At 41.9% G+C, this 12,780-nt stretch overlaps 1 protein-coding gene across 8 annotated transcripts in view; it reads right to left on the bottom strand.

The window, feature by feature from the left end:
- Window positions 1–12,780, bottom strand: part of PSME3IP1 (proteasome activator subunit 3 interacting protein 1) — a 34,683-nt gene that overhangs the window by 16,485 nt on the left and 5,418 nt on the right. For 4 of the 8 annotated variants that reach the window (XM_030924534.1, XM_010365466.2, XM_010365467.2 and 1 more), the window contains exons 2-4: window positions 5,293–5,434; window positions 4,340–4,438; window positions 3,818–3,939 (exon numbers count right to left, since the gene is read on the bottom strand). In XM_030924534.1, the coding sequence (XP_030780394.1) occupies window positions 3,818–3,939; window positions 4,340–4,438; window positions 5,293–5,419 (348 nt within the window). In that variant the 5' untranslated portion in view covers window positions 5,420–5,434. Of the gene's footprint in view, window positions 1–3,817; window positions 3,940–4,339; window positions 4,439–5,292; window positions 5,435–6,039; window positions 6,125–6,457; window positions 6,760–10,934; window positions 10,997–12,780 lie in introns of those variants that run through there. The other 4 variants (XM_030924532.1, XM_010365468.2, XM_030924531.1 and 1 more) reach the window with 4 other exon arrangements.

Here is a 12,780-nt window from a genome sequence, read left to right as displayed (position 1 = left end):
CCTGTAATCCTAACACTTTGGGAGGCCAAGGTGGGTAGATCATCTGAGGTTGGGAGTTCAAGACCAGCCTGACCAGCATGGAGAAACCCTGTCTCTACTAAAAAGACAGAAAATTAGCTGGGTGTGGTGGCACATTCCTGTAATCCCAGCTACTCGGGAGGCTGAGGCAGAAGAATCACTTGAACTCAGGAGGTGGAGGTTGTGGTGAGCTCAGATCATGCCACTGCACTCCAGCCTGGGTAACAAGAGCGAAACTCTGTCTCAAAAAAAAAAAAAAAGATTTCATCTTTCTAGGAGAAAATGCCAAAAAAAATTAGCATGTTGTGAGGGGTAGGGGGTGTTAATAATCTTTTTTTTTTTTTTTTTTTTGGGACGAAGTCTCGCTCTGTCACCCAGGCTGGAGTGCAGTGGCACGATCTCCACTCACTGCAAGCTCCGCCTCCCGGGTTTACGCCATTCTCCTGCCTCAGCCTCCTGTGTAGCTGGGACTACAGGCGCCCGCCACGGCACCCGGCTAATTTTTGTATTTTTAGTAGAGACGGGGTTTTCACCGTGTTAGCCAGGATGGTCTCGATCTCCTGACCTTGTGATCCGACCATCTCGGCCTTCCAAAGTGCTGGGATTATAGGCGTGAGCCACCGCGCCGACCAGTAATCTTATTTTTGATCCACAAAGTATAAGCAATTTTTCCTTCTTAAGCCCCTCTTCTCCCAAAATGCTTTAAAAACACAAACACACCTCAAAAACCTCAAGAAACTCATTAGATGCAGCATTCTCTTAAAATTGCACCATTTTTAACATACGCAATACTGCTAAATACTGGTTTAACCTGAGAGGAAACAACAAGAGTTCTGTTATTTACATGGTTTAAACCACAGTTTATTTGTATTCAGAAGTATCCTATTATACAACATATTATATAGTAATCAAGCAAAGCCAAGAACAAGTTCCTAACTTAGAGCTTCAATAAACAAATGTCTAATCCTTCAATTCCTATCTCAACATGTCCTGGCTACTTGCATGCTTGGGATTAGTGCATTAGATGTCAGTGAGTTGAAAGGCCTGCTTTTTTTCGGTTTTTCTAGACAGTCAGAACTTTCCAAATTTCCAGTTAAAGCCCTTATCCCTGGAGCCTCATTGTACTGCAATGTTACCAGGACACAAAGGTTTCTTTTGTCTCATTGCTGCCCTGTTCATTCTTCCCTTTTAATTGAAAACCAAAGGGCATCTCACACTCAACAGCACTTCTCCCCAGATGCTGCTTTGGGGGACACTATATGTCTTATTTGCTAGTCTGCCAACATAAAACAAAATATCATTCAAGTGAGAAATGTAATGAATGTATTTCCTTGGAGGAAAAAGCTTTGTGTCTGAAACAACGCAATATGGGTGTCTGCCTACCTCTACAAAGGAACACATATTATTCTGGGGTCATCAGGGTCAGGGAAGGGGGAGTTCAGAATAATCAGCCTCAATCCTACAGTTGAGATTGAGGTATAACTTTCCATAAACTTCTATCTCCATGTTGCACATGAATGCCAGTAACAGAACTGCGACTGGAAGCCAGGTCTTTTCTGGTACAGAACACCAGTTCTAATGTAAATCAATTCCCAGGGTATCTGTCCATTCCATGTCTTCTCCCACATAATCCTTTTTTTTTTTTTTTTTTGAAGACGAAGTCTTGCTCTGTCCCCAGGCTGGAGTACAGTGGCGTGACCTTGGCACACTGCAGTCTCCACCTCCCGGGTTCAAGCGATTCTCCTGCCTCAGCCTCCTGAGTAGTTGGGACTATAGGCACAAGCTACCATGCCTGGCTAATTTTTGTATTTTTAGCAGAGATGGGTTTTCACCATTTTGGCCAGGCTGGTCTCAAACTCTCAAACTCAGGTGATCCTCCTGCCTCGGCCTCCCAAAGTGCTGGAATTATAGGCATGAGCCACCGTGTCTGGGCTTCCCACTTAACTCTTAAAATGGAAGCTGCTGCACATTCTGTGCAAGAAAATACCAACTAGTACATATACACAGTCAAGTCGTCCATTTTAGAGGTGAAGCCTGTTGGATTATACCAGTGATGTTACTCAACATATAAGCCTGAAATATCCAAATAAGCTTCCTCACATGAAGACAAATGGTCCTATTAATATCTCTTATTAATCATTTATTAATTTATTCACATATTTACTGAGAATCTACTATATGCCAGGCACTAGGGAAATCAGAAGTGGCCAAAGTCAGATAGTCTTTTTCTTATGGAGCTCATTTATTTCACATTCTAGCAGGAAAGAGATAGACAAACCAGTAGGCAAATAAATAAAGACAACTTTCAGATAGTGACAAATCTATAAAAATTATATTACTGGCCGAGTGCAATGGCTCACACCTGTAATCCCAACACTTTGGGATGCTGGAGTGGGCGGATCACCTGAGGTAAGGAGTTCGAGACCAGCCTGACCAATATGATGAAACCTCGTCTCTACTAAAAATATAAAAATTAGCTGGGCGTAGTGGCGTGCACCTGTAATCACAGCTACTTGGGAGGCTGAGACAGGAGAATCGCTTGAACCCGGGAGGCAGAGGTTGCAGTGAGCCAAGATCACGCCACTGCACTCCAGCCTGGGCAACAAGAGAGAAACTCCTTCTCAAAAAAAAAAAATTGATATTACCGATAGCAATTTTAGGTGGGGTGCTTAGGGAAAGTCTCTAAAAGGGAGAGCTGAGCAGAGGGCTGAGCTGTGAAATGCGTCTTGCAAAATCTGAGGGCAGAACATTTTGGGCTGAGGAAACAGCAAGTCTGAGGCCTTGAGATGGACTCAGAAAGCATGGTGAGAGAGAACATAAAGAAGGCCAGCAGGCTGCAGTACAGTCAACATGAGAAAGAGTGGCTTCAAGATGCAACAAGGAGGTGGGTTGGCCTAAATAATGTAGAGCCTTCAACAGCCTGATACAGAATAAGACTTTAGTCTAAATATAAGGGGAAGCCACTAGAGTGTTTCAAATAGAAAAGTGACATAATGCCATGTATGGTTTTTAAAGTTCCCTTTCTTGTCTACGGAATAGATTATTGAGGATGAGAGCAGAAACAAACCAATTAGATGGTCACAGGAGTCCAGAAGAAAGTCTACTACTACTACAGTAGCAGTAGATACCTAGAATTCAAGAGATTTGGAGTATATTTTGGAAGCAGTTCTTGGCCCAGGCACCTGGAAGCATAGGACTACCAGTTACTGGGACTGGGAGAACCAGAAAAAGAAGAGACTTTGGGGAAGAGCAGTGTGATGAGTGGGGGTTATGTGGCACAATATTGAGAATTTTGATTCGGCTAAGTTACATTTGGGATGTCTATTAAGACATTTCAGTGGATGACCAAAAGGCAACATTGAGCCACAGCAAAGTCATCTTTGCAGATTTCTCAGCCCTTCTATGGAGAGAGGGCATGCTATAACCAGTAGAGAACATCTCACTAAGAATATAGGAAAGTTGCTAAACATGTTTTTAAAACTCAGAGGCCAATTTCTTCCCTGGATGAAGCTGGCTGCACTGCCCACCTGTCTGAGAGTCTAATCCCAGTACTATTAGGATTGATGCCTTGAGTTAACCCTAAGAAGGATGTGGACTTTTGACTACAACACTCTTGCACACAACACAAACTCCACAAACCGTTGCCAGCTTTTCAGAATCACAGGAAAATCAGTGTTGAAAATGACTTGAGAGATCACCAGGTAGAAAACCCCCCTTCTGTTGATGAGGAGACGACATCCATAGATGCTGATGAGAAAATGGAAAACCTTACAGGTTTTCCTCCAGGTACAAAGGATATTCTGTATTCCTTCAGTTCTTTCAGTTCTTCTTCTCTTCGTTGTTTTTCTATTAGTTCCTGCTGTCGAGAAACCTCATCAAGGAAGTTGGTCTCATCTTCATCTAAGCCTCTTACCATATTTTCTGAGGAAATAATTAAACAGGGAACACTTAGCAGGCTAAAGGGAAAAATAAGATTTTTCCTTTCCCCTTTTTTAATAAACAGCAGATTCTTCAGGGGATTAAAAAAAAAAGAACTGGTAAATACCATGGCGTTTGAATAGATAACAGGGCATAAAAAAACAGGGCATTTTTCCCATTACTAAATATTACCATAGAATTAAAATGGGTGTTTTGAGCTCTAAACAAAAATATTCAATGTGGTCTAGAAGGCTGAAGGCTGTCTCTTTTCCACCAAATGAGCATCTGGAGACTCGAAAATCAAGACAATTCCATGGCTAGTTAGGAAAAGTGCTGCACGAGGCAGAAGTGCATCAAAAATACCCCACAGAGTCCCTTGAACTCTGTGTTTTCGGAAGCTTACTGAATTTGAACTGTTCCTCATACTCCTGCTGCTTCCTGTCCTTCTGTTCCTGTAGTCTTTCATATAGAGAGCGAGGGTCATAAACCTCCTCTGGACATTCTGAAAGGAAAAGGAGATGGGAGAGAGGTGGAGGGGGAGGAGATACATACTTCAGATTGTTTTCGTATTATTTTGGAATCACAAAAGGTTTTAAAGACAAAGTCAAGTCTCTGCATGATCTGAGGGTGTGGACAACACAAAAATAGTACAAAGTCCAGTTTCCCTTTGGACCTCAGAGAGGGGCCAGCAGTTCTCAAAGCCAACTATCAATGTCAATAGCGCCCATGGCCTGAAACAGTTAACTGATTGAGGGGCCAGCCCTAACCCTCCACAGCAGCAGTGTTCTCAGTTGTTCAGACCATGGATCCACCTGTATAGATGGAGGAGAGGAGCAGAATCTCTTGGAAGGCAGTGTGGTAGGCAGAAAACGAATAGGATGTGAGTATCCTGGCTCTACTCCCAGCTGTGCAGAACCTTACACAGGTGACTTAGCCCCTCTGAGTCTCAGTTCCTCAACTCTAAAGTAAGGACAATTGGCCAGGTGTGGTGGCTCACGCCTGTAATCCCAACACTTTGGGAGGCCGAGGCAGGAGGATGACTTGAGCTCAGGAGTTTGGAACCAGCCTGGCCAACATGATGAAACTCCATCTCTACCAAAAATACAAAAATTAGCCAGGCGTGGTGGCAGGTGCCTGTAATCCCAACTACTCGGAAGGCTGAAGCAGGAGAATCTCTTAAGCCTGGGAGGTGGAGGATGCGGTGAGCCAAGATCGCACCACTGCACTCCAGCCTGGGCAAGAGTGAGACTCCGTCTCAAAAAAGTAAATAAATAAAACAAAGTGAGGACAATTAATACCTACTCTGCAGGGCTACTGCGTGGATCAAAGACCATTATACTGAATGTCACAGTATACCTTCTGGATCTTCAGGTTTCCGAACTTTCTCCCATTCTTCTTGCCTCCTTTTGCGCCGTTCATCTAGTTCTGCCTCAGACACAAACCTCTTTTTGATAACAAGGTTACCATCATCCCCTCCATCCATAATGAAACAACCAATCTACAAAACAAAAACAAAAACAAAAATATCATTTCAAGTGAGAACTGCAATTAAAATTCTAAAGAGAAACAAGGACATTTAGCTCTGTCTCACCCAGCAACAAACTAAAAATTATCTTCTAACTTTGAATTGAAAAAATTCTCGGCCGGGCGCGGTGGCTCAAGCCTGTAATCCCAGCACTTTGGGAGGCCGAGACGGGCGGATCACGAGGTCAGGAGATCGAGACCATCCTGGCTAACACGGTGAAACCCCGTCTCTACAAAAAAATAGAAAAAACTAGCCGGGCGAGGTGGCAGGCGCCTGTAGTCCCAGCTACTCGGGAGGCTGAGGCAGGAGAATGGCGTGAACCCGGGAGGCGGAGCTTGCCGTGAGCTGAGATCCGGCCACTGCACTCCAGCCTGGGCGACAGAGCGAGACTCCGTCTCAAAAAAAAAAAAAGAAAAAATTCTCAGCAGGGCGCGGTGGCTCATGCCTATAATCCCGGCATTTTGGGAGGCCAAGGCGGGTGGATCACGAGGTCAGGAGTTCAAGACCAGCCTGACTGACATGGTGAAATCCCATCTCTACTAAAAATACAAAAATTAGTCAGGCATGGTGGCACGTACCTGTAATCCCAGCTACTCAGGAGGCTGAGGCAGGAGAATCACTTAAACCTGGGAGGCACCCAAGCCTGAGCGACAGGGCAAGACTCTGTCTCAAAAAAAAAAAAAAAAATACTCTCAAATAGTTTAATTTATAGGCCATTGATGAAAGCACATGAATATACTTTTCCTATCAGGGAATTTTTATTAACATCGATGTTATCTACACAGTTGGCAAGAGGACCTGGAATAATTCTTATTACCTGGTGTTCCATAGTAAATCTCACATTGCAGATACTTCTCTGTCCCTCTAATCTAGATAAATTGGCCTCCTGAGCATCCCATCCTTTTCCCAGCTCTCATCCTCCTTTATTTCTGTAACATCTGACATTGTTTCTTCTTGAAATTCCTGTTTCTGGGACATTACACTATCTTGATTCACCTGCTCTTGCCTCCAAGTAGATGAAGATGGAGAATCTCAGCTACCGAAGATTTAGTGATCAAGTCCAGTCTGTACAAACCATGAATGGAGAAAGTGAGACTGGAAGAACAGATCTCCCAACTCCAACTTCAGTTCCATGTACTTTCCTGAATACTAATCTGACTCTTCATTGTCATTCTCCTGACCTTCCTCCTTGTAAACCCCTTGTCTGTGCCATTTAAGATTTGAACTTCGTGGCCGGACGCAGTGGCTCAAGCCTGTAATCCCAGCACTTTGGGAGGCCGAGACAGGCGGATCACGAGGTCAGGAGATCGAGACCATCCTGCCTAACACTGTGAAACCCCGTCTCCACTAAAAAATACAAAAAACTAGCCGGGAGAGGTGGCGGGCGCCTGTAGTCCCAGCTACTCGGGAGGCTGAGGCAGGACAATGGCGGGAACCCGGGAGGCGGAGCTTGCAGTGAGCTGAGATCCGGCCACTGCACTCCAGCCCCCGGCGACAGAGTGAGACTCCGTCTCAAAAAAAAAAAAAAAAAAAAAGATTTGAACTTCAATCCTTCTCTTTTCTCACTCTCACAACCACCTCAACCATTTTATGCATATTTTGACACAGAAGATTACCTAATCTGTTATTTCTAACTGAGCTTTTCTTCAGAGGAGAGAAGGAAATAAAGATAGCAGAGTGTGTATTACTTATTACTCCTTTTTTTTTTTTTTTTTTTTTTTGAGACGAAGTCTCGTTCTGTCGCCCAAGCTGGAGTCCAGTGGTGCACTCTCACTGCAACCTCTGCCTCCCGGGTTCAAGCAATTCTCCTGCCTCTGCCTGCTGATTAGCTGGGACTATAGGCATGTGCCAACACACCCAGCTAATTTTTGTATTTTTAGTAGAGATGGGGTTTCACTATGTCAGCCAGGCTTGTCTCGAACTCCTGACCTCGTGATCCACCTGCCTAGGCCTCCCAAAGTGCTGGGATTATAGGTGTGAGCCACCGCAGCTGGCCGTATTACTCCTTTTAAACTAAACCTCTGTTTTTCTTTATTGGTTTCTTTCCTTTTGAGTAACTGTGGAATCAACCCCTACCCAGACATGTTATGTGTTATTCACAGCACTATGTGCTAACAAGGAGGCACATATTCAATCCAATGTCCATTCCAAGATGAACACTAACAACAAAAACAGTAAGTTTCCACGCTACCACAAAAATAAGGCAGCTAACCGCTAATGAGCTCTTACCATGTACTGTATACTTTTTATGGATATTATCTAATTAACATGGTCATTGATCCTATGAGAAATATTATCTGTTTATAGATGAAGTTGAGGTCCAGAGGAGTTAGATTATTTGTCTAAGGTGATACACGTGGTGAATGGTAGAGCTAAGAACCAAAGTCAGGCCTAACATCAAAAATTCATACTCTTACCAACTTTACCATACTCTTCCCCAGAAAACACTAAATCTTGGTTGAAAACAAAGACATGTCAACTTCAGCTTTCTTCCTACTTCAAATTCCAGTGTTGAGAATATTCATGCAACATTTTTATTTAGTAAAGCTAGAAATGGAAGCTGAAAAAACAAACCCAAACGTTCAGAACAAGAGAATAATCTCAGCCTGTTGCTGAGGTTTAGTTTAATGTAACAATAACAAGAAAGAATTGTGAAAATTACTAGAAAGAAATGAAATCAACTGACAGACGCTATTGCTCCCACCTAAAGCCCACAACCTGGACACTTCTGATTTAGCAGCACTCAACGACTCCAGCCAGAGGCTCATTACTGAAGCAGAACTATTCAGTCTCTGTGAAAATGCCAAAAATTCCTCAAGTTCTACAGAACAACCTCTTATGAAAACAGAGCCAACAATTTCTTAAATGTCTCTGGCAGAGAAAACGTGAACTTTCTAGGGCTCTAATGGTTGGGAGAGACATTCTGGACAACCCTCAGTTTCCCCCTTTCTTATACCCTATTAACCATTAAGTCTCCTTTCTCATCCTGTATTAATCACCTGGTTTCTTTCCATCACCCATTTTTCCTAAATAATTCAGAGTAGGACAGGTCCTTATAGCCTACCTAACACGATAATCACTCGACATCTGAATTTACCATACACACCCAGGAGAAGGTCATCCACCTCATATATTAAAACTTCAAGAAGGACCACTGCACTCCCTTCCTATGCAGCCAACTCCCTCTCTAAGCAGATTTGACCGTTAGGACAGTTCTTCCTTAAACTGAACTAAAATCTGTTTTACTATAAATTCAACACATAGGTTCAATCTGCTGGGACTATACAAAAAGAATCGAATCTTTTCTAACATGACCATACTTCAGTTGTTTGAAGACAATTCCCATGTTCCTCCTAATTTGTTGTTTTTCTGAGCCAAACATTCCTAGTTACTTTAATCTTGTAAGATGGAGAAAAATAATCATGTCTCAGGGAAATGAATTTATCAGATTAGATATGATTTAAACCTGGGAAATAAATACTAGGATATGCCAATGCCATTGGCGCCCCAGTAAATGTCTCTCTTCATTCTTGTTATATATATATAATTTTTTTTTTTTTTAGGACAGAGTCTCGCTCTGCTGCCCAGGCCAGAGTGCAGTGGCATGATCTTGGCTCACTGCAACCTCCGCCTCCCAGATTCAAGCAATTCTCCTGCTTCAGCCTCCTGAGTAGCTGGGATTACAGGTGTGTGCCACCATGCCCGGCTAATTTTTGTATTTTTAGTAAAGATGGGGTTTCATTATGTTGGCCAGGCTGGTCTTGAACTCCTGACCTCAAGTGATCCACTGGCCTTCGCCTCCCAAAGTGTTGGGATTGCAGGCATGAGCCACTGTGCCCGGCCTATATTTTTAAAACAGAAAATTAAAAAATCTTCCAATATGCCAAAAAAAAAAAAAAAAAAAAACCAAACCCTAGATTTTTACATTTCTATCTAAATAAGAAATCAGAGAGCCTCCTGGCTTCAAGCAGTTCTCATGCCTCAGCCTCCCGAATAGCTGGGACTATAGGCATGCACCACTACACCTGACTAACTTTTTTTTTTTTTTTTTTTTGCAGAGACAGGGTTTCACCATGTTGCCCAGGCTGGTCTCAAACTCCTGGACTCAAGCGATATGATCTGCCCACCTCAGCCTGCCAAAGTGCTGGGGTTATACATATGAGCCACTGCACCCGGCCTACAATCTTTTATACACAGGGACAAAATCAGAAATCAGTTGGTTAATGAAAATAAAAAAGCAAATGCATACATTAAAAAAAAAAAATTAAAGACAAGTGCTGCAGAGGCGAAAACGGGACAAGAAATGTATTTCTCATCAGCTCTCAGTGGGTTGGTCTCCCAAAAGCACAGTCACACTGTCAAAACTAATGCACACTTATAAAAGTCTGCTCTTTAAAACTAATATCTTAATTCAGGTTGGGCATGGTGGCTCATGCCTATAATCCCAGCACTTTAGGAGGCCAAGGCAGGAGGACCAGCCTGAACAATAAAGCAAGACCCCCCATCTCTACAAAAAAATTTTAAAAACTAGCCAGGCATGGTGGTGTGTGCTTGTAGTCCCAGCTACTCAGAGGCTGAGGTGGGAGGATCATTTACTCCAGGAGGATCATTTACTCCAGGAGGCTGAGGCTGCAGTGAGCCATGATTGCACTACTGCGCTCTAGCCTGGGCAACAGAGTGAGACCCTGTCTCAACAAATAAATAAATTAATAATAAAACTAATATCATAATTCTGGCATTCCCTTGATCCCCAAATAAAGAAAGTAAGCCAAGTTAGATGGCCACAATAGTAATAAATTTCTGTAAGTTTAAAAGGACTAGACTAAAACATAGACTGCTTTATACATCTTTTTTCAAATTAGCATTTTCTTCTGTAGGTCCTCATTCTCTGCAATGGCTTTGCTCAGGCTGTTCCCTCTGCCAGGAATACCCTTGCTTTCTTTTCACCCCATGCAAACTGCTGCTCCACCCACCCAGAATCTCACTGAAGACCATCTCCTTTATGAAAAGACCTCCTAGAGTAGTTAACACGTATTTCTTTCCTTTGTGTTCCTGCTACGATCATTCATAACTCTACTACGGCCCTTATTCATTGTGTTTTATTATCTATGACTGTTCCAACAGCTCTTCGTCTCCACAGTGCTTATTATTATTAGCACAGTGTCTGGCATATATCAGGTATTCAAATACTTACTAAATAAACCAACCATGAGGAGCTGAAGAATCTGAGCAGGGAGGAAGGAACTCACATGAATATTCCTAGGTACTGTCCAGTGTAAGCTATAGAGATTGGCAGCCACCAAGCAAGTATTTGCTGAAGTGTCAGTATCATAGGAATACACCATACAATTTATGCAGTAAGAAACAAAGGACCAAAACTTACATCACTTTACTATATCATATATCGACATCATCTTTCAAAAATAACTGCTACTTTCCTTTAATTTCAACTGATTAAAAATGGTCACTTAACCTGCAAAAGCAGTACTTGACGCAGACAGCGTATTTCTTTGAAGAGTCCAATGGCTGTTTATTCTGCAAGAAAGAGGTGATAAGTACCTGTAACTTACTGACCTGCTGGAAGTAGACAGAGAAGCTAAAAAACTAGATTGTAGTGACTTCTAATTCCTATTGTCTAGGTAAATTTTCACAAGTCTCTTCTTTTCCCCTTTTGTTTGCTAGAGTAATTAAAAACAAAACAAAAGACAGCCCAGGGATATGGGGGATATAGGCTCTAACTGTGAAGACCCCTATAGGAATGCAGAGGACTTACATTAGGAATGCTTATTTTGTTCCACTTTAGAAAGAGTAAACAAATGCTGTCAGCTTTCCTTTACTCACATGTTTTTCAAAGTGACTCAAGTTTAATTATCAAACTAAACATTACATTATTTTTTAAAGGATTTATTCAAGTTCTTCAAATAGGGAATTCATAGAAAACTAAAATCATTTCAAAATTCACTTTGTCCACCAAACTTAGAGTTCAAACTGGCATAAATAAAGAACGTGGTTTTCAAATCTGCCTGACAGTCAAGAAAACAAAGTTCTTATATTTCAAGCCAAAGTAATGGTTAAACACTAAACTACTGGGTTTACATTGGAGACCGTGGTATTTAATTTCCAGGGTGGTGGGACAAAATGGGCTCAGTTCTTACATAGCACACTACACATTTTAAAATACAAAACTTACATTGCTGCTCCCCAAATAATTGCTATTCCTAACTTGAAAAATGACTCCATTAAGCTGGTGCCATGGCACGGGTAATGAGATCTGGTTTCCTACGGAATTGAATCCTGTGATGGCAAACGACTTAAGCGTTTACATCACTGGCCACCATATCCTTCTAATTCTAAAATTAGACAGATTATACATGTAAAAACACACTGGAATCAGGTTTCTGTGTTCTGTTGTTTTAAGGCTTCACTCTGAGTAGCAAAAGCAATAGGTCAATTCATTTCCTTCTGTCAGTAAATATAGATTATTGCTTTCCAATATTTTTTACTCTGATGTTCAAGTCACATTGTACTTCAAAATGCAGGACAGCAACTAAGAGGAATTTGCCATCTGGCTAACTCAATTATATTCCAAACAAAGACTGCTTTCTGGACAGAAGGCACTTCTACCAAGATACAATAATTTAGATTTTTAAAAATTTAGCTGACTTTTCCTATATCATAAAATATATTTAGAGGATGATAACTGCTAACAGAGAGCCCGCTGTTAGTATTTATTACTAGGCAAAGTAAAGTCAATCTTCTAACACTGAAGCTTATTTAACATACTCCAGTAGCAAAGAAGACTAAAAGAATCTAAAAACTAAACCACAGAAAAAGCAATTTAATCCATATTTTAAATGTTTATTATAAGGGGCAATTTACAATAACTTTTCAGGCATCTATGAAACACATACAATAAAAAATTCGGCTTTGCAATAACCTTTCAGGCATCTATCAAACACATATAATAAGAAATTTGGCCAGGCGCGGTGGCTCACACCTGTAATCCTAGCACTTTGGGAGGCCGAGGCAGGTTGATCACTTGAGGTCAGGAGTTCAAGATCAGCCTGGCCAACATGGTGAAACCCCATCTCTACTAAAAATACAAAATTAGCCAGGTGTGGTGACATGCACCTGTAATCCCAGCTACCTGGGAGGCTGAGGCAGGAGAATCACTTGAACCCAGGAGGTGAAGGTTGCAGTGAGCTGAGATTTCACACCACTGCACTCCAGCCTGGGCAACAGAGTGAGACTCCGTCTCAGAAAAAGAAAAAAAACAAAAAGAAATTAAGGTCTGGTGCAGTAGCTCACACCTGCAATCT

This window comes from Rhinopithecus roxellana, chromosome 20 (assembly GCF_007565055.1).
Source record: "Rhinopithecus roxellana isolate Shanxi Qingling chromosome 20, ASM756505v1, whole genome shotgun sequence".
NCBI lineage: Eukaryota > Metazoa > Chordata > Mammalia > Primates > Cercopithecidae > Rhinopithecus > Rhinopithecus roxellana.
The sequence above is the reverse complement of the archived record's forward strand: the minus strand, read 5'-3'. Positions and strand labels throughout refer to the sequence as shown.